Source organism: Hemitrygon akajei, chromosome 29 (assembly GCF_048418815.1).
Source record: "Hemitrygon akajei chromosome 29, sHemAka1.3, whole genome shotgun sequence".
NCBI lineage: Eukaryota > Metazoa > Chordata > Chondrichthyes > Myliobatiformes > Dasyatidae > Hemitrygon > Hemitrygon akajei.
Window position 1 is genome coordinate 20,663,986 of NC_133152.1, and position 22,567 is coordinate 20,686,552.

Sequence of the window (22,567 nt, forward strand, 5' to 3'; positions counted from 1 at the left end):
GTTACGTTTGGTGAGTTCAAATTCAGCTGAACAAAATAAGTCTCAACACATCTGTCACTGTATAAAACACACACTTTGATATAAACACTGGAGGATACAGACTTATCACTGTTAGAACAGTAATGGTGGTTATCTGTTAAACAGTATGACACTAGGGCCAAGTATTATCAGTACAGGTTTGTCACTGTGCACTGAGGTAATTTATTGAAGTCTTCACTATGCTTGATACTGTAATGGTAGGTACACTGCTAAAGCAGCAGTATGATAGGTTGTGCATCTATAAAACAAAATGAATTGGCTGAAGTCTGACCATTCTGCTCTCTCGGGTCTTGTTCATTGTTTCCTCCTGCGACCATGCAGTAACCGAAATGTTTCCGTGCACATAGCCTTCGTTGCCACGCAGTTTTCAGTCCATGTAACAATTTCCTGTTCAGAGCAATGGTTGGTTCACACAACTGTAAAAGAAAATGGTGGGAACGATGGCCTTGTTAACCAATAAGTGAATGCAGCATTTTTATATTTGGGGAAAATGCTGTTTCTAGAAGATTTTGGAGCATTTCATTTTCATGGGGCAGAAGGCTGTGTTTAATGTTGGCAGCTTGACCTCAGATCACCGAGACGTTTCCCGGCTAGTGAGCTCACTCACGTCTGGTTAACCTCAGAGGCTGAGGGTCCCTTGTTCCACCCCCACCGCCGGCCTTTTACCTCCGGGGGCTGATGCTGCCCTGTCCTGGCCTAATGAGAAGTGGGCAGCTTGAGAAAAAGTTCTCTGTTAGCGTGGCTCGCAGGGAGGTGTGTGTGTGTGTGTGTGTGTGTGTGTGTGTGTGTGTGTGTGTGTGTGTGTGTGTGTGTGTGTGTGTGTGTGTGTGTGTGTGTGTGTGTGTGTGTGTGTGTGTGTGTGTGTGTGTGTGTGCATTGCCTTAATGTAAGGATTCTGATTTTAAAGGTAGACTAAAGGATGGAATGGATAATCTTTTCTTGTGTGGATGCTCCCCATGGCTACTGGTGATGGAAAAAGTCTCCTCTTCCCTGCCGTGACTACCAGAGTCCCGCTGGGATTCCCTTGTCATTCCGAAGCTGTCATCTGGTATGGAGCAGGGATTGCGGGTGACCCTGTGACAGGCCTCTCTGTTTATGCAGTTTCGCTCAATGAATAGTAAATGGGAAGCTATTGCCTTAGCAGCACAAACATCTCGGCTGCCTGTCAACCTGTCAGCTCGCTTTCACTTGCCAGCAATTAAGAGTGTCGTAGGGCAGATAGGGAGTAACTGTCCGTGCTCTGTAGAATCAAGCGCATAAGAACGGTGCAGCTAAGTCCCTCCAAGCTTTTGCATGAAAGAAATGTGTAGATGATTGGGTCTCTGCACTACCTCCTTTCCCCTCTCTCATTCCCACCTCTCCCTCCCATATATCCTCCAGCCTGCCTCCGCTACAGAATCACATGTTTTGAATCATCTGGTGCACAGGAAACCATATGCCGCAAATGTTTTTAATGAGCCAGACGGGTCTGGGACCCTGAACAGTACAGACGAATTGAGCTGTGAAGATGTGTTAGGCATTAGGACTGTCTGTATCCGGGAGCCATGAACTTGACCAGCCAAAAGAAAAATTTTGCAGACAGCTTCAATTTAACTGCACAGACGGATGGATCTTAACATGGTGTGACAGTGTAAAGCAAGTGACAACAAGTCAGAAGCTGGATGCATTTTGACAACAGAATTGGATAAGGGATTAAGCACATATATCTAGGGCAGTTTTCTTGGCTAGCTACAAAAGCATATGACGTGCAGCTTCAAAACCATATATTGAATTAAAATCCCTGTCTTCACATCATTTTTGTTTCCTTCAAGCTGCTGATATTAACTGATCTAGCTGTTCTAATTGAGGGTAAGGTGACAGCACTCGAAGCGGCTTTCCCCGAACCTTTGTCCATCTATCAGTTCTAAAGTACCGTACTTTCGCAGAGAGCTGCCTGCTCACTCCACCTTTCAGGGAGAAATGTTGATCAAGTGCTTGAAATTGAAAGGAACACGGATACGAGGCTGTGGGAAGGGAGCAGCAGGGATATAGAATTTGAATAAGCAGTTCGTTCACACAATTTAAAAAAAAACTAATTCTGTGCAGATGAAAATCAGGTTAATCTGGAGCTGAGTAATTCTGTGTGCCTAAGCACCTGTCAGGAAATTTGTTTCCTCAACTTCCAGTGATATTTTTATATCCCCGCTATATCCTTTCAAATATGTCCAAAAAACACATTGAGCTGCAATGACTTTCAGCCTGACTAGAAAAATATTTCTTATTAACTCCAAGAACAGCCAGATTTGACTTCCCGTTTCCTTGAAGCCTTGCTATTTAAAAGGCCGGCTTCCAGTTACATTTCCTTATCTTTGCTTTATTCGTGCTGTGGTATCTGTGCCTGTCGGCTTACCTGTGTCAGGGTAGTTCAGGCTGCTGCAGAGATCTCTGCCACAACTCCCTGCTCACTGCTGCCTCTGTGTACAGCCACAGGTAAGGAGGCTTCATCAGCGAGTGCAGGCATTCGTTGGACTGCACTCTGACGCCTCCCTTGCAACTTGTGCAAGGATCCTGTCTGTAACTCCCTTACACAACGGACGAGTCTTTCTCAGGCACCGCCTATCTGACCCACGCCTCTCGCACCCTTTTACCTCGCTCAACCTCACATTCGTTCCTTGACAACACCTCGCTGCAGGTGGAATTCAGATCTGCCGGCAAATATCGTGCCTGCAGTGTGCCAATTTGCAGCGCTTAGGTAAGGGGATGCCCAGCTGGAATTAGCAATGTCGGTTTCAGCAGGAGACTCACTCAGGGACAGTACTGATCTGTGACACTCCTGCTTCTACGTGCGTTTCACCAGCAGCACGAGGGTGGCCCGCGGTGCTGTTTGAAGTGGCGTCTGATGGTTTAGGATTTCACTTGAGTTGTTCCGGCAGCGAGGCAGCACAGGCAGGCTGACGATTGTTTCCTAGCACTGTCAACCTCTGGTTTTACAGCTGCTGGAATTCAGAAGTGTTGGGTGCTCTGTGTATGCGTAACACAAGCAACCTAACCTGTCCAGCAAGAATGTGGCAGCTTGTGAGTCATGCACCTGATTTGGAACTTGCCCTATTTTTCAAATCCATTGAAGTAAAACAAAATTAAAAGAAAATTGGATTGGATACAGACCAGGTATCCTCAGACCTGACTCACACTCACACATAACCAAACTAATTATTTCGTTCCTTGTTTCCCTGCCCTCTGTGTCCTCTCCCACACCACAGAACGATCAACCCGTTTCCTTGCAGACTGCTAATAACAGTGACGTCTACTTGTAATTAGGTCACACATTTCACCCGGAGACGCTTCAGAGGACTTTCCTTAAATGAGTTAAGGCATTAGATCCAGCACAGACTGGGGATCCGCTTTGTCCACCTCAGCAACCTCCCAGTGGCCACCGATTTCAGTTTGACTTCCCATTTCCACACCATTATGTCTGTCCTTACTGCTACGATGAGGCTGAACGCAGGTTGGAAGAGCAGCTCGTTCAGTGAGGGCCTTCAACCTGATGCCATGAATGTCAATTTCTCTGCCTTCCGGTAACCACCCCCCTTTCTTTGTTTTCCCTCACTCTGGTGGCTCTTTCATCCGCTCTTCCCCACTCCCCACCCCACCCTCATGACCTGCCCATCACCTCCATCTGGTTTTCCTTTGTTCCCCGGTCCACGATCCTCTCCCATCAGATTCAATTTCCTTTCTGTCCTTCACCTCTTCCATCTATCACCTCCCAGCTTCGCATTTCATCCACTCAAAGGCTGGTCCGAGTGGTCGGGAGTAAGCAGTATTTTAAAGGGGAAAGGAGGTCAGAGTCGGGCAGCATAGGAACTTCAAAACTGAATATATAGCCACCAATAACACAAGAGGTTCTGCAGTGGGAACGAGAAAGGGGAAGATCACTGTAAGTTAGAGAATAAATGTTTTCAGCCTCCCCTTTTCCTCTTCTCTCATTCACCTATCTGGTTCCACTCCTTACCACTTCACTTCTCCTCACCAGCCTATCGTGACCCCCCCCCCCCCCCCCCCCGGTACCCCATATCATTTCTTTTTTTCCTTATTGTCCCTCTTTTGCACCTATCACCTCCCAGCTTCTCACGTCACCCACCTGGCTTCACCTATCACCTTCTAGCTTGTACTCCCTCCTCTTCCCCTACCTTCTTATTCTGGCTTCCTCCAACTTTCTTTCCAGTTCAAATGAAGGGTCTGGGCCCGAAACATCAACTGTTTATTCCTTTCCATGGATGCCGACTACCTTCAGCATTTTGTTGTGTTGCCCCCTGTCCTCTGTCAGTAGAAGGAAAAGCAGTCATCGTTCATATATTGATCAAAGCTGATTATCCTCCTCCTCTCATCCCAAAGCCATGAAGACAGACCGTAAGCGATTAAAAGCAGAAAAGGCAGACCTGGTAAACCAAATGCAACAACTGTACGCGACGCTGGAGAGCCGGGAGGAGCAGCTTCGGGATTTTATAAGGAATTACGAGCAACACAGAAAGGTAAAAAAAAATACTGCTGGAATTTCAGGGGAAGTGGGGGGGAATAATTAGGATGTGGCGTTCAGAGATGCTCATTGCTGGGAGTGGCGGGGGCTGTTTACACGTTAGGTTGGTACTCCGGCCTTCCACAACATTCGCCCTATTCCAAATGGCCTTTGTAAGCATCATCTCTCTCTCTCTCCGAACAAACCCATCTCTGATCTGTTTCCAGTGGGCATGCACCCACAACTCCAAAGGTGTCTAAAGGAAAGCAGTGTTTGGGGCAATTAAACAGAGGAAGCTGTGGCAATTACACCATGTTCTTCTGCGGCAAAAACTGAGGCTGTGTTGTTGGAGGATTAAAAAGAAACAAACTTCACTTAGAATCTGTCTTGTGTAGCAATGTGCAACTACATAACTGTACACAATGTAAGAACGTTACACACGAAGGGAACTTCACAGTGTCTAGCTCATGCTGCACCAGACCAGGGAGTGTTTGAGTGGAAATTGTGAAGCCAGCTTTACTTTGCACCTAAACCATACTGCACTTCATCTGGGAGTTCTCCATGGAACATGAAGAAGGGGTCTCTCCATGGTTGAGGTCCACTATATTATACCCAAAATTATACTTGATATAGCATGTATGGCTGAATTGACAAGTTTCCTTTCACACTCCTGTCCTTGTTATGTTGAAGTCTTTACTGTGACAGTTAGAAAATAGTCCAGAACAATTATCTTTCAAGTTGGTGAAACAAGGCCTTAAAAACCGAAGAAGATGGTGGGAATTATTGAAATGTCAGTTAATGACTTCAATTATAATTTTATAATAAATTTTAAACATCTTATCTTAAACATCATTTGGAGGTTTGGGCGTCTTCTGCTCCACCCTCAGACCCACCCTCATTTTGCAACTACTACTCTGCCCCACCCTCATTCTTCCACTCTTGCCCCACCCTCATTCCTGAGCTCACTCCCGCTTTGATTGCTTCCCTACTCTCCCATTCTCAACTCCCTCCCAAACCTGTTCCCCCAACTTTCTCCCACTCTTGTACCCTCCCCAAACTTCTTCTCACAGTGGTCTACCCAACTCTTGCTCTTTCTGCAGACTCCCTCCCACTCACATCCCTGCCTGTCTCATTCCCTCAGCTCTTCTGTGCTTGCCTCCCACACCTCACTCCCACTCTCGCCTCCTCCAATTCCCTCCCACATTTGCTTCCTTACCTTCACCTCCCTTTCTTTCCAGCTGTTTCCTCCATTATTCATCCCACCAAATTCCTTTCACCTCCATGCTCCACTGGATACAAGAGCTTTTGAAGCCAGTTATTCATGGGACATTGCTGCCCCAGGGATTTATTTCTCAGGACATGGATGAGTTTAGTGGGTTATAATGGTCATCTGCAGATGTCTCAGGGTCTAGACCTCCCACTCCAGTTGTTCCCAGATGTTTAGATAATTTGCCAATTTCATTCCCACCCTTACAGGAGAGTGAAGATGCAGTGAAGGTTTTAGGAAAAGAAAAGGACTCACTAGAACGAGAGAAATGGGATTTACGTAGACAAGCCAAGGAGGCAACTGATCATGTGACTGCACTCCAAACACAGCTGGACCTCAAAGAGAACAGAATTAAAGAACTGGAGGCAGAGTTGGCCATGGTAAGTGACGGGATCTGCCACACCCTGTTCTATTTCAGGTACTGAATAGCTCGCTTCAACCCATGGGAAATTTCTGCCCAGATGGACTAAGCAATCATTATTCAGTGTCTTCCATTTCCAGCTGTTCTCAATGTGGCCTCATGAGTGGATGGAGCACACCTGACATGTAGACATCTAGTCTGCCTCGTGTACCTTCTAAGTCATTAACGTGGAAAAGGTCAATTACAGTACAGATTTGTGTTATGTTTCGTAACTCCAAAACTTAAAACTAATCGATAGGAAAACACAGAGCTGGGAATAACATATCTCTATTTTGTTTTACTTTAGTAAGGTACGCACATATGACGTGGTGGTGTAATGACGTATGCCATTCACATACTTTGTTCATGCGAGGGGTGATTGATAAGTTCGTGGCCTAAGGTAGAAGGGGTCAATTTTAGAAAACCTAGCACATTTATTTTTCAACATAGTCCCCTCCTACATTTACACACCTGGTCCAGCGGTCGTGAAGCATATGGATTTTGGACCTCCAGAAAGTGTTCACAGATGGGTGATTGGTAAGTTTGTGACCTAAGGTAGAAGGAGATGAGTTATACAACTCTCATTACATGCACATGCAGGTCAACCCTTTGCGTGATTATGCAGAAAGTTTGAAGTTAATAACTCAACCCATATAACCATATAACAATTACAGCACGGAAACAGGCCATCTCGGCCCTTCTAGTCCGTGCCGAACACTTACTCTCACCTAGTCCCACCGACCCGCACTCAGCCCATAACCCCCCATTCCTTTCCTGTCCATATACCTATCCAATTTTTTTTAATGACAAAATCGAACCTGCCTCTACCACTTCTACTGGAAGCTCATTCCACACAGCTACCACTCTCTGAGTGAAGAAGTTCCCCCTCGTGTTACCCCTAAACTTCTGCCCCTTCTACCTTAGGCCACGAACTTATCAATCACCCCTGATGAGTTATTATCTTCAAACTTTCTGCATAATCACTCAGAGTTGAACTGCATGTGCATGTAACGAGAGCTGTATAACTCATCTCCTTCTACCTTAGGCCACGAACTGATCACCCCTCATATAACCCGTAATGAATAATGTAAACAAACAAGTACCCAAACAATATATTTATAATATTACTCAAAGGTTACTGAAAATTAAATACACATTTCTCTCTGCTTAGCTGTAAACTCCATCTTAACATAGAATGCATCTCAACTCCAAATTGCAATATATTGCTCTCTAGTCACTATGTCTACAGTGTATATGTGTGTGTGTGTATATATAAATATACTTACACTGGTGGGATAACGTCTTACCTGACCGTGCGCAGGGGGAGGATTGCGAGGTGTGGGTGGCACTGCATGCCAGGTGAGACTTGTGTTTGTGAAACAATCTCAGGTTCCAGGGCCTGTTCCGTGGGGGTTGTAGGAATTTACTCTGAGAGTGCAGGAAGTGGTTTGACAGCTTTTGACAACTTTCTTCTCTAATTATTGACTTTGCTGTCCTCAGTTGATCAACATGTAGGAGAGTAGTCTAATTCTGCCCGTAATCTTTTCAAGTACCCACTTTTGATCACCTCTGTAGTCCCTCACCAGGACTGCTTGCCGGGAGTGAAACATTGGCCCTCCTTGTTTGAGGAGCCCTCCGTTTGCCTCAGCTGTTTGTTCTGCATACTCCTTCTGAGTTTGGGTTTGAGGAGATCCATGCATGAGTGCAAGGGGCGACGCAGGAGCAGCATAGCCCATGGTCTTCTAATTGTTTTAACACTGTCTTGAGTTTTTGGAGATGTTCCTTGTCAGCCTCGTCGATAACAATGATAGCATCCAGGTAACACTGAGTGCCTGAGCAGCCTTGCAGCACCTGGTCCACAGCTTTTTGCCAGAGTGCGGGTGCAGATGCCACTCCAAAAATAAGCCTATCATTGCGATAAAGCCCTGGGTGAGTGTTTACGGTGAGAAACACTTCGGACTCTTCTTCTGTCTCTATCTATAGGTAGGCCTCAGCTGATTACACTTTGCTGAAGTGTTTTCCTCCAGAAAGTTTTGCAAAGGTATCTTGTGTCCTGGGCAGAAGGTTTTGATTTACTTTTGGTACTGGTTTGATGGTGACCTTAAAATCACCACAGATCCTGATAGACCCATCCTTCTTTGCTACTGGGACCACTGGCATTGCCCATAGGTTCCAGTCAACCTTGAAAAGACTTCCTTCAACATGCATGCAGTCTAGCTCACAGGCTACTTTATCACGGATGGCAAAAGGAAGCAGATGGGCTTTATAAAACTTGGGTGTGGCATTTTCATTCAACGCTCTTTCACTTTGATATGTTTAGAGCTTTTCATTGCTAGCCTTGAACGTTGCTGTGGCATCATCCACTACCTTTCTTAACATGTTTTCAGTTGACTGTATTTCAGGGAATGTGACATGCAAATGGTGGATGGATCTCCAATCAAGTTGTATTTGTCTCAGCCACTCATATTCCCACAGTGCTGTGTCTCCATTTTTGCCACATACAATCCAAAGTGGCTTGTTGGTTGTTGTATTTCACCTTTACAAATGTCAATCCCACAGGAGTATTCTTCAGTATAAGTTCTTAGTCGGAAATCTGCAGCCTTCAGTTTTGATTCTTTGAAATGCATTTTGAGGAATGACTGAAACGTCCATGCCAGTGTCAGGTTAATTTGTCATTCACTTGTGGTATACACTCATATCTCATGTCTCATGCTTGTCTCATGTCAGTTTTCACATTGTAAATCTCAAGGCTACTCAGTCCTGATTCTTTCTCATCATTATTGGACTTCTCATCAGCAGCATGCAGATTACTACTCTTTTTGAAACTGCAACTTGACGTTTTATCTTTTTCTCTTCATTCTCTTCACCTGTAATGTGCTGTACTATTCTATGTTGTATGTTTATTTCTGTCTGCCTGCCATGCTCTTGGTATGTGTCCTACTCTGTTGCATTTTCTGCAAGTTTCACCTTTAAATCTGCATTGGTCTGGCGTATGTGAGCCCCTGCCACAACAGTAGCACAATTTGTTCAGCCAGGATCGTTTCTGGTTAAACTATACGGTCTTTTCAGCTCACTTTCATTCTTGACTGCAACTCAATTTCATCTCTGGCTGCTGTTACCATTGATACAGTGATTTCAACTGTTCTTTTAAATGTGAATGTCATGACCTTCAGTTAGGAACCATTTTTGACCGCTTTCTTGTAAGGTTCCACAAACTAAGTGATCTCTCAGTGTACCATCAAGCCCATCACTGACCAGACAATGCTCAGACAATCTCTTCAATTCAGCCACATAATCTGAAATGGACACCCCTTCCTTTTGATTCCACTTATGAAACCTAAAGTGTTCTGCATTCAACAATGGGTTCAATTCTAAACGTTCCTGCATTACTTTCACGATATCAGCAGCAAAATGCATTTTGGCTTGTTTAATTGGAGCAGTCAAATCTCTTGGCCAACTGCGTGCTCTTCCACCAGTTGCATTCAGCATGACTGGCACTTGTTTCTCATCAACCATTTCATTTGCTTCAAAGCACTGCTCAATTCGCTTAGTGTACAAAATTCAGTTATCTGTAATGCAGTCGAATGCATCTATCTTTCCGATGTAGCCATCCATTTCTACTTTTTAAAAAATGTATTATTATCATCCGGTGTTCTCTGTTTACGAACACATGAGTTTTGCCTGTTTCCTGCCTTTTTTTAAATTGAACTCAAAACATCCCGCTGAAATTCCAAAGAAGGACATGTTGCACTTTTTTAAAACTAGATTGTTTCTCTCGTCTTGCGAAGAAATCATTCTGCATTTTTTTAAAAACTTGAACATTCACTGTGCTTCATCGGCAGGCAATCATCTCGTGTTCATTTTAAAACTTAGTCCCCACCACTATTATGTTTTGTAACTCCAAAATATAAAAGAAAAACAGGGAGCCATGTGATAATGTGTGTAATTTTACTTTAGTGAAGCATTCACATATGACGTGGTGGTTTAATGACATATGCCATTCACATACTTTGTACACATAACCTGTAATGAATAACATAAACATGCAAATTATGTTTAATCAAACACTTATATTTACAATATTACTCAAATAATACTAAAACATTAAATACACAACACTTTGGGCAATAAGTTATGAAACAGTATAAGAGCTGGGAGTCGGTGTGATTTTTTTCCCCTTGGATGTTTGTGCTTGTGGGCTATTCTTTACCATTGATGTGTATGATATTGCCAGTGGTAAGTTTATTGATTGTACACAAACTGAGCAAATTCACTGATTTCCTCTCCCTCCCAGATCTGACTGGTAAGATCTTCAATAAGATTAGTTTGATATGCTACCATTCTACTGCTATAAGCAGTTCTTCATTGTTTAAGGAAATGTACGTTGATTTAACAACACTCACAGCAATTCCTTTCATTTGAATTCTCATTTAATGGAAGATAAAGATGTATTTTGTTTTTACAGCTGCAGAATCCAGAAGGATTGCTCAGTAAATGAGGTGTAACTCTGGTGTTGGTGTGGGAACAGAACTGAAAGCTGTTCTTGCTGTTGCTTACTTTCTGGTAGTGAGACCAGCTCATGAAAGTCCAAGGAAGTGAGCTGGTATCAGGAGCAGATTTACAATGAGCCACGCGAGGGAGCCAGGGAGAGTTCAGAGAACCTAGAGTACATAGTGGCAACACATAAAACAGAACAGCACAGCACTGCACAGGCCCTTTGGCCCACAATGTTACACCAAACTTTTAACCTACTCCAAGATCAATCTAACCCTGCCCTCCCACAAGCCCTCCATTTTTCATTCATCCCTGTGCCATATACGAGAGTCTCTGTGTCCCTAATGTATCGGCTCTACCACAACTCCCGACAGAGCTTACCACTCTCTGTGTAAAAGCCTGCTTCTGACTTCCCTTCTATACTTCCCTCCAATCATCTTAAAATTATGCCCTCTCATATTAGCAATTGCTGCCCTGGGAGAAAGGCACTGTCTGCCCACTTTAACTATGCTTCTTATCATCTTCTCTCAAGTCACCTCTCATCCTCCCTCACTCCAAAGAGAAAAGCCCTTGCTCACTCATCCTTTCCACATAAGACAGGTTCTCCGATCCAGGCAGAATCTTAGTAAATATTTTCACCCTCTCTAAAGCTTCCACATCCTTCCTATAATGAGGCAGTCAGAACTGAACACATCACTGAACCAATGTTTTATAGAGCTGCAACATTACTTTGTGGCTCTCAAATTCAGTTCCCTACCTGTGAAGGCCAACACTACATATGGTTTCTTAACTGTCCTATCAATATGTACTGTATGGGAACTATGAATTTTAAGAGATCTAAGAATGTGGACCCCAAGATCCTGCTGTTCCTCTACAATACTTAGAAACCTGCCATTAACCTTGTACTCTGACTCCAAGTTCAACCTTCCAAAGTGTATCATTTCACACTTTTCTGGATTGAACTGCATCTGCCACGTCTCAGCCCAACTCTCCATCCTATCAATGTTCCTCTTTAACCAATGACAACCTTCTATTCTATCCACAACAACACCAACTCTGGTGTAATCTACAAACTTACTAACCCACTCTTCCACGTCTAAGTCATTTTTTTTTAAATCACAAAGAGAGAGTGAGTGCACCCTGCCAGGCCATTTCACGATTTTCCTCTCCTCTCCAAGATTAGACACCAATGACCACAAGCAAAGATGGACAAATACCCGTGTGGCCTCAAGCAAGAGTGGAAGTACAACTGGAGGGGAAACCATCACAGTGTCTAGACTGAGGGTAGAAAAACAATTGACCTGAGATGTTACAGGGTGAATCTCAGCATGAGCATTGGGAGCTGATTCATGCTCACTGTTCTGGACCTGCTCCTCACCTGCTTTTCACCCTTGTTAGCTGGCTGGCTGGGGGTATGACATTAGGCAGTTACAAGCTCTGCTGTTCTGCTTTCCACATAAACTATACTCAGAGACCGTAGAAATGGATTGTTAGAATAGTATGGCTCCAGATACAATCCTCGTGAGGTTGCCCTCTGAGCTAACAAGCCTCTGAATTGTACCATTACTGCTGCATTTAGACAGAGAAGGGAGAAAAATGGACTTCCATCTACCACCATCCTTAGCAACAGTAAAGTCACCAACAGCCTTGTCAGCCTTGCAAATTCCTCTTCACTGATACGTATGGACTTGTGTTGAACTTGGGGGAGCCGTGAAACAGCCTAGCATGGTGTACTCACAAAATCACACTTTACAGATTATGTGCCAGATTCCTTTCAGACCAGAAGGAATTTTCTTTGGAGACCTCAATATTGACTCCAAATCCTATAAAGTCTTATGACATTAGATCAAAAATGGTCAAGGCCAATTCCTCATTACCACCCACTCTCACGTGACACATCCTCACCAATAACCCCAACATCCAGTTTGGGTCTCACCAGAACTAGTTGGCTTCAGACTTTGTCATAGTTTTGAGCCATGGACAGAAGATCCAAATTCTCAAGGTCAGGTTGAAGTGATCATCCTTGACAATGATGATAAAATGGACGAGCAGAGTTTAAGATCCAAGGGCGCACTGAGAAGATGAGGAATTTCTTCAGCCACAGTATGGTGAATCTGTGAAATTTGTTGCCACCTAGGGCTGTGGAGGCCAAGCCATTGGGTGCATTTAAGGGAGATATTGATAGGTAAGGGGGTTAATGTTTTTGGGAAGCAGGTTGTAGAGTAGGATTGAGAAAGGAAATCAGCCATGAATGAATGATAGAGCAGACCCACTGGGCCAAATGGCCTTATTCTGCACCTGCATTATATTGTTTTATGGATACTAAGCCAGTGTTTGACAGAGCGTGACAACAAGTTGTCCGAGTAAAACTGACATCAGTGAGCATCAAAGAGAAAATATTCAAATGGTTCAGACAAAGGTCACACAAAGGAAAATGACTGTTGGCAGTCAGGCATCCCAGTCCTAGAACATCACTGATGTCCCTTCCATCTGTGTAACCAGAGCTGTTATGGCCAATGTTATCTGCCACAGGTAGATTGGGATGGTCAAGTGGAGGTGAGGTGCCACCTCACTACTCCAGCAACCTGTGTTTGTTCCTGCACAGTTGTACTGTCTGTGTGGAGTTTGCACCCTCATCCTTTGGGATTCTCTGGTTTCCTTTAACATCCCAAAAGTGTGCTGTTAGCAGGATAATTGGTTCCTGTATATTAAATACTGGTGGATGAAGGAGAATCGGTGGACTTATTAGAGAGAATATATAATGGGAAGTTGGTGACAAAATGTGACTATTGCGGCCGCCAGCACAAGTCCCACATTGTGAGAAAGTACAGGCGATATGATTGATTGAGAAGTGGAAATGTTCACTGATGATGTACAACATTCAGTTCTATTCACAACTCCTCAGCCAATGAATCCGCCCATGCCTCCACAAAGGAAATCCTATCATTCAGGCACTAGGTGCTAAGTAACAACCAACATGCAGTGCCTCAAAGTACCCAAGCAATGATGATATTCAGTAGGATTGTCAAACCATCTACCCTTAACAACACCACTGTCAAATCCCCCACCATGTGTGTGTAAGCACTGACCAGAAACTCAACTAGACCAGCCGCATAAATAGCATGGCTGTAGGAACAGGCCATAGCTGGTCTTTGATGTGACCATTCTACCATCTACAAGGCAAATGTCAACACCAACAATTCCATCCAAAATAAAGTAGCCCTCTTGATTGGCACCCCATCAGCCACCTGAAATATACATTCATTTCACCATTGGCACAAGATGACTGTAAAGTGTGCCACTTACAAAATGCACTACACCTACTCACCAGGCCTGAAATCTCCACCACCCAAAAAGACAAGGGCAAGAGACACAAGAGAATTCTACCATTTGCAGATTTCACTGCAAGTTGTAAACCATTTTGACTTCAAAATACACCTTTGTTCCTTCACTGCTGCCCAGACTACTGTATATCACAAAAATCCACTCCCAGTGGCATTTTGGGTTCATATTCAAGGACTGTAGTTGGTCAAGGAGGCTCCTCACCACCACCTTCTCAAGATCAGTTAGGATTGAGCAAATAAATGCAGGTCCTGATCCCAGCAGTGAATTGAAAATGTTCAAAGCGAAGGCTGTTTGGCTTATTGTGGCTTTGCCCTGGTCTTGGTAAGTCTGCAAGTTTTTATCCAGTTCTCTTTAGAAAATTATTATTTAAGCCAACATCTGCTCACAAGTTTCAGAGGAAAAATTGAGAATGCGAAAAATTGAATTAACCAGCAGACAGCAACTTTGACCACTGGGTACTGAGCACGCACTTTAAATTTCTAAAATGTAGCAAGTACAAATAATAGAATTTGCGACATTGTTGTGCTAGTGGAGCCCTGGGGTGTGGAGTTAGAAAGCATAAATATAGTGCTTTGTGAAGAGTTATGTCCAGGGTTCAATCATATTCATACAATGTTTGTTTTATTTGCAGATAAAGTTGTGGACAGTGTGAAGTGTTAGTGAAGTTGTGGGGAGTAGGAAGGGTAGGTGAAGTTGTGGATAGTATGAAGGGTTGTTGTAGGTTACAGCAGGACAGGATGCAGAGCGTGTCTCAGAAATGGCAGATGGTGTTTAGCCCGGAAAAGTGTGTAGCGATTCATTTTGGAAGGTCAAATTTAAAGGCAGAATTAGGTGGCAGGATTCTTGGCAGTGTGGAGGAACAGAGGGGTCTTGGCGGCCATGTCCATATATCCCTTAATGTTGCCACACTAACTGATAGGGTTGTTAAGAAACCCTTCATTAGTCGGGGGATTGACTTCAGGAGCTGTGAGATAATGTTGCAGCTCTATAGAACCCTGGTTAGACCCCATTGTGTCACATCGGTTGCATTGTTAGTGGAATTTTTAGAGAGGGTGCAGAGGAGACTTACCAGGATGCTACCTGACGTAGAGGGCATGTCTTAAGCTGATAGGTCGAGCAAGCTAGGGCTTTTCTTTGTGGAGTTGAGGGGGGTGAGAGATGATTCGATAGAGGTGTACAAGATGATGAGAGGCATAGATAGAGTGGACAGCGAGAGACTTTTTCTCGGGGGCTAATACAAGGGTTGTGTAATTTTAAGGTAATTGGAGGAAAGTATGGGGGGTGTCATAGGTAAGTTTGTTTTTACACGGAGTGCTGAGTACATGGTACACACTGCCAGAGGCAGGTACATTGGCGGCATTTAAGAAACTCTTAGATAAGCACACGTAGACAGAAAAATGTCAGGTTATGCAGGAGGGAAACATTAAATAAATTAAAGGAGGTTTAAGGTTGGCACAACATTGTGCCTTAATATTGTGCGCTCTATTGTGGGGAGAGGTGGGGATTTATGCTCCTTTGTAATATCTGTTGAAAGAGATTTGAAGGACTTCAAGAGTAATTAATCTTTGTCTTAATATGGAAATGCACATAAAGGCAAGTGGGCTGTCTCCTCAGTTTGAATAGGGAATAACCTAATAAGGAACTTCTGCCCCAGTAGGAACTTTTCTGTTTGCCCAGGTATAATGACACACTCGCTTTACTCATCTGTGACAGACTGTGGTGGCAAAGTACCTGAAAGATAATGTTTCTTACGATGTCTATAAGTGCTAACGTATATGTATTTTTCCCTTCTTAAAAGCTGGGGTCGTGAGGATGTTTGTTCGCCGATTATTGTGCTCCGCTCTCTTCGGCTTTGTATCTTCTTCATATGTGCAAGGCAGCGAAAGACAGTTGTTGAATCCCATGTTAGCACCATATTACTGTGATTGATTGTCCACTCAAGGTTTACAAATGGTGTTGACGAGTTGTTCAAGAAAGGCCAAATGGTCTCCTCTTTTACTGGGACAGTTTGATGATTCCACATTCTAGTAAGGAGCCAGCATAGATACAGAGGGCTCAGCTGGTTTCTTTCTCTGGCTTATTCTGTAATGTGTGGCATTCTGCCTCGGACATCATTGGCAGTGTCCTGTCAGAAGGCTAGAAATCTGAGACGGGTCCCACTTCGGGAAAACTGGCTCTGAAGCTTTGGCATTTTGTAAACAATGCATTTTTTGAATTTGAGCGTGCCTAAGGTTCTGTGCATATACCTATTAGCCACAGTTAATAGAAGTTTTACTGAAGTTTTTCCATGATCCTTTTGTATTTCGTTGTTCTACTGTGAATGCCTGCAAGAAGATGAACCTCCAGATAGGGTATGGTGATAAATTCCTTCTTTGGTAATGAATTTACTTTGAACTTTGAGGGCTTAGAAACAACTAGACTTGAAGTGATTTGTAGTATGCAGACTGAGTGTCGAACTGCCTCTCCTACTGGGCAAAGAAAACATGTTTGCAAACAGGCAAGCACTGAAGGTCATCAGAAGTTTGGTGATACTGTCAGACACAAGCCACAGCATCACATCCTGTCATCACAGTTCAAGTGACCAAGAGAACAAACATGACACTATAATCACAGGAGTGAATGTGCAACTCACAAGTCTCGCTGAACACCTCAGGTAATTGACATTTGACTATATTGGATGAGCTGAACATTCACTTTGTTGAATTGGAGACTTTAGTCACTAGTTTCGAGTTCTATGCAAGCAAAGGAGCCCCAGGAGCTGATAACGCACAGCACCCTGGGTAGATGAAGGGCTCTAATCACAGGAGAACAATTAGCGCACAGTGCACTTTACAATCCCAGTGGGTTTTATAGTACGTGTTTCAGTGTAGAGCAGTGGAAGATGATCAGGGTCAAAGACTTCACACTCCTAGCGAAAGCATTAATCCGACTTGACTAGTTTATGCTAAGAAAAATATAGCACAGGCACATTGAGCAATCATCCATTAAAGCCAGCGTGTATTGTTTCTAGTCTGTTCACTGAGCCAAGCTGACCTTTTATCTGATCACTTAGGTGTTGGTTTCAATGTGCTGCAGCAGGTCAGCTTTGACATCAAATTAATGTATTCCTTCCATCGAACTGTGTCACCGATCCATTCCTTTGTGAAGCCAGAAAGGTGAGACCTTCGTCCAACTGTGGAGTTTCCTCCCAGTTGACTAAAGTCACTTTTGAGAGTCTGCCACTCCAATCAGTCAGTTATCAGTAGCAGGTACATCTTGTTCCCAGTGTTTGCGATTGATTATTTTCACTCTTACTTCCTATATCTCAAACAGTTTCCATGATTTACCGACTTCATCTTCTCTTTTAATCCCTCCACTTTTCTTTGCTTCATTTTTAGTGCTCTTCTTTTACCCCTCCCAAGTATGTTGCCTAACCAGATGTTGCCTAACCTCTTATATCCTGATCTCACTGCGCCACCTATCGGTGTTGCGAGAATTACCCCGTGTATGTGAGGGCAGCTCAAGTCAGAAGTCCTGTAGGGCAGAACACAGTAGGTCATTGTATTTGGCATGCTATCTCCCCAGATAATGAACCGTATGGGCCAGAAAATGGAATATCGCATTTTCGATCGTTCAGCTGAGAAGGAGTCCTTCCCTCGAGTGCTGGCGGTAAGAAGTGCACTGAGAAAATATATCACGCACTATGTGTATTTGAATAGTGTTCTGTTGTACGATTGGCACCAATCAATCACCCTGGGCCACCTTAACCTCCGGCATAGGTCTTGAGCTGGTGTGCACGTTTATGTCCTCTGTTACTAACCGGTGATTGGTATGTTCCTGCATCTCTCACACTGCTTTGGGGCAGAGTTTGTGTAGCTGGAGTATGTGATAAGGTCTATGCTAGGGCTGTCACCAATCATGCATTTTTTTCCATCCTTGTTTCCCTACTCACATTCTCCAATTGTGCATTTCTCTTCCTTGCTGCCCACTGGTGCTTTCAGAAATCATGAGCCGCCCTACAGAATGATCTTCGTGCAAATCTTCTTCCACTTACAAAGTCCTTGAATTTCCTACTAACAAGACATAGGGTGCACCTTCAGTGTACGGGCTCTTGAATTAAAAAGATAAAGGGGAAGGACAATAATTGCCTGTCTTGCCACCACTCTTAAAATTCCAACCAATTAATGTTTTATTTTTTAAATCTTTGACTAAGTCTTTCAGTGTGAAGTGTCCTGAGCTATGTTGATACCTACCACTGCTACATAGAAATATAGATTAATGATTGAAAATTGGTTCTGAATTTAACAGGAATTTGGCCAATGAAGGGGGCTGTAACCAGCCTAGGCAATTGGTGAACCATCAGCCTCATATTAATCCTTCATTCAAAGAATCAAAGCTTTGTGCTATTTTAAAATTCACTAGAATGTCATTTGAAAAGCGCATTAAAATCCAATATCCTAGTGCCTCTGGCTGCACACGGTAAGAGTGAATGAGAAAGAGTGAAAAAGAGAGAATGGAAATTAGCGTGATTGGGAAAGGTAGCCTCATCAATAAGTGCTTTAGCCAGGGAAGTCAGGTTGAAGGATGTAACATATTCATAAGCAAGTGTGCTGACAATTTCACCCATCTAGATGCTGCTCCCCCTTTGCTTAAGCTCTGCCATTGTACTTCCATACCATTTATTTCATTGCCACTGCTCTGAGTGCCTTGCGCCTATTTTTCTGTAAAATTCCTAATCCAGAAGTTGGCAGAAAATAGCTGTAGCATAAAATTACTTTGTTGCTCTCTTAGCAACAATCATGTTTTGTGCTACATCCCTAGTCCTTTAACAACTGAACCTCCGGATATCCCAATTTAGGAAAATCCTATTGCCTTCCAATACATTCTGGCCAATGAGGGTTCCCTGGAGATTTCACAATCTTGTTAGTGGGGCCAGGCAGAGAAATCTCCAGAGTCTTCTCTGACATTGGTCATTGCTTTTGTCTCTTTGTCTCCATGTACAAAGGTTAGCAAAGACAAAGACAAAGACACCCAAGGCAGAGAGTTGAATTTTTTTACTCACCTGTCTCATGTAGGTGTGCCAGTGCATTGGGTGGTAGTTTTCTGGGTCTTGTAAAGTGAAACTTGATCAAGATATTTAGCTCAGTGCTCTATTTTACAGGAAGATTTGTAGGTATTACAACAGCATTAGATTTGGCATTTGCCTTAAAGTGGAATTTCACCAGATAAAGATATTCTTTAATGGGGACTGGTGCACTTGGTCTACAGCAGCACGTCTGCCCACTCTGATACAATGCCAAATGTCAAAGAACAGGACAAACCATATCCTGAATCCTCCCACCACTGGGTGACTTTTCCTTAAATGTAACTCGTCCACGATTACGGCGTTAAAAAAAACATCAGCAACGTTTGCAGAGAGCATGTTCAGGAAGGAGTGCTGCATGTGTCCGGGGAAGTTATGTGCGCTGTTGAGAGATCTGGACGCAGCGTCTGGCTTCGACAGGCTGTCAGTCATTACCACTGGCATAAAGTCAGGCTGCTCTGCTTCTGAAGTCTCATCAGCAAGAAGTGAGTAATCGTTCTACGTCAGCAGAATGGCACCATCTCCCCTCGCCGACACTGACGTACCCAAAACAGCCTTCACTGAGACTCTACACAATGTTACGCCCTTCATACCTTACTCTAATGCATTACTCACTTTCTGCACACTCTATACCCCACACTGCCATCGTATCCCATATCCTTCTCTGTAACGCAGAGTACATCAGCATGAGTATGGCACACGGGTGCAGCAGAGTGTTACGTCCCTGACTGTGACGTTCTGATGCATCCCAATACAGTTTCTGAAATACTCCAAACTACTCACTAATATTGACATAATCACATGTATACCCCAGTTGCCTCATTGTCATGAATTGGGCTCCTTCCTTTTCCATATCTTACTTTGTTGGTAATTATTTCATTGTGAATACCCCCAGATTCGTATGCAGAACATAGAACATCGAAAACCTACAGCACAATACAGGACCTTCGGCCCACAATGCTGTGCCGAACATGTACTTACTTTAGAAATTACCTAGGGTTACCCATAGCCCTCTATTTTTCTAAGCTCCATGTACCTATCCCATAGTCTCTTAAAATACCCTATTTTAATATGGGCTGACAGCCCATTCCACGCACTCAGCACTCTCTGTGTAAAAAACTTAACCCTGACATCTCCTCTGCACCTTAAAACTGTGCCCTCTTGTGTTAGCCATTTCAGCCCTGGGAAAAAGCCTCTGACTAACCACACGATCAATGCCTCATCATCTTATACATCTCTATCAGGTCACCTCTCATCCTCTGTCGCTCCAAGGAGAAAAGGCCAAGTTTACTCAACCTATTCTCATAAGGCATGCCCCCCAATCCAGGCAACATCCTTGTAAATCTCCTCCGCACTCTTTCTATGGCTTCCACATCCTTCCTGTAGTGAGGTGACCAGAACTGAGCACAGTACTCCAAGTGGGGTCTGACCAGGGTCCAATACAGCTGTAACATTATCTTTCAGCTCTTAAACTCAATCCCACGGTTGATGAAGGCCAATGCACTGTATGCCTCATTAACCACAGTTGACCTGTGCAACAGCTTTGAGTGTCCAATGGACTCAGACCCCAAGATCCCTCTCATCCTCCACACTGCCAAGAGTCTTACCATTAATACTATATTCTGCCATCGTATTTGACCTACCAAAATGAACTACCTCACACTTATCTGGGTTGAACTCCATCTGCCATTTCTCAGCCCAATTTTGCATCCTATCGGTGTCCCGCTGTAACCTCTGACAGCCTGCCACACTATCCACAACACTCCCAACCTTTGTGTCATCAGCAAAGTTATTAACCCATCCCTCCACTTCCTCATCCAGGTCATTTGTAAAAATCACAAAGAGTAAGAGTCCCAGAACAGATCCCTGAGGCCACTGGTGACCGACCTCCATGCAGAATATGACCTGTCTACAACCACTCTTTGCCTTCTGTGGGCAAGCCAGTTCTGGATCCACAAAGTAATGTCCCTTTGGATCCCATGCCTCCTTACTTTCTCAGTAAGCCTTGCATGGGGTACCTTATCAAATGCCTTGCTGAAATCCATATACACTACATCTACTGCTCTACCTCCGTCAATGTGTTTAGTCACATCTTCAAAAAATTCAATCAGGCTCAAAAGGCACGACCTGCCCTTGACAAAGCCATGCTGACAATTCCTAATCATATTATGCCTCCTCAAATGGTCATAAATCCTGCCTCTCAAGATCTTCTCGATCAAATTACCAACCTCTGAATTAAGACTCACTGGTCTATAATTTCCTGAGCTATCTCTGCTCCCTTTCTTGAATAACGGAACAACATCTGCAACCCTCCAATCCTCTGGAACCTCTCCCATCCCCATTGATGATGCAAAGATCTTTGCCAGAGTCTCAGCAATCTCCTACCGCACCTCCCACAGTAGCCTGGGGTAAATCTCGTCCAGTCGCAGTGACTTATCCAACTTGATGCTTCCAAAAGCTCCAGCACATCCTCTTTCTTAATATCTACATGCTCAAGCTTTTCAGTTATCCCTACAATCACCAAGGTCGTTTTCCATAGTGAATACTGAAGCAAAGTATTCATTAAGTACCTCTGCTATCTCCAGTTCTATACACACTTTTCCACTGTCATACTTGATTGATCCTATTCTTCCATGTCTTATCCTCTTGCTCTTCACATACTTGTAGAATACCTTGGGGTTTTCCTTAATCCTGCTCACCTAGGCATTCTCATGGCCCCTTTTGGCTCTCCTAATTTCATTCTTAAGCTCCTTCCTGCTAGCCTTGTAATTTTCTAGATCTCTATCATTACCTAGTTCTTTGAAGTAAGCTTTTCTTTTCTCCTTGACTAGATTTTCAACAGCCTTTGTACACCATGGTTCCTGTACCCTACCATCCTTTCCGTCTCATTGGAACGTACCTATGCAGAATGCCATGCAACTACCCCTGAACGTTTGCCACATTTCTTCTGTACATTTCCCTAAGAACATCTGTTCCCAATTTATGTTTCCGAATTCCTGCTTGATAGCTTCATATTTCCCCTTACTCCAATTAAATGCTTTCCTAACCTGTCTGTTCCTATCCCTCTCCAGTGCAATGGTAAAGGAGATAGAATTGTGATCACTATCTCCAAAATGCTCTCCCACTGAGAGACCTGACACCTGACCAAGTTCAGTTCCCAATACCAGATCAAGTACAGCCTCTCCTCTTGTAGGCGTATCTACATATTGTGTCAGGAAACCTTCCTGAACACACTGAACAAACTCCACCCCATCTAAACCCTTTGCTCCAGGGAGATGCCAATCAATACTGGGAAAATTAAAACCTCCCACCATGACAACCCTGTTATTGCACATTTCCAGAATCTCTCTCCCTATCTGCTCCTCGATGTCCCTGTTACTATTGGATGGTGTATAAAAAACAGCCATAGGGTTGTTGACCCCTTCCTGTTCCTAACTTCCACCCACAGAGATTCAGTAGACAATCCCT

General features: G+C 43.7%; 1 protein-coding gene across 4 annotated transcripts in view; it reads left to right on the plus strand.

The window, feature by feature from the left end:
* The window catches only part of LOC140718273 (kazrin-like), a 713,538-nt gene that overhangs the window by 551,959 nt on the left and 139,012 nt on the right, over positions 1 to 22,567 (plus strand). For 3 of the 4 annotated variants that reach the window (XM_073031791.1, XM_073031793.1, XM_073031794.1), the window contains 3 exons: positions 4,411 to 4,547; positions 6,008 to 6,178; positions 17,602 to 17,685. In XM_073031791.1, the coding sequence (XP_072887892.1) occupies positions 4,411 to 4,547; positions 6,008 to 6,178; positions 17,602 to 17,685 (392 nt within the window). The remainder of the gene's footprint in view (positions 1 to 4,410; positions 4,548 to 6,007; positions 6,179 to 17,601; positions 17,686 to 22,567) is intronic. The other variant, XM_073031792.1, reaches the window with a different exon arrangement.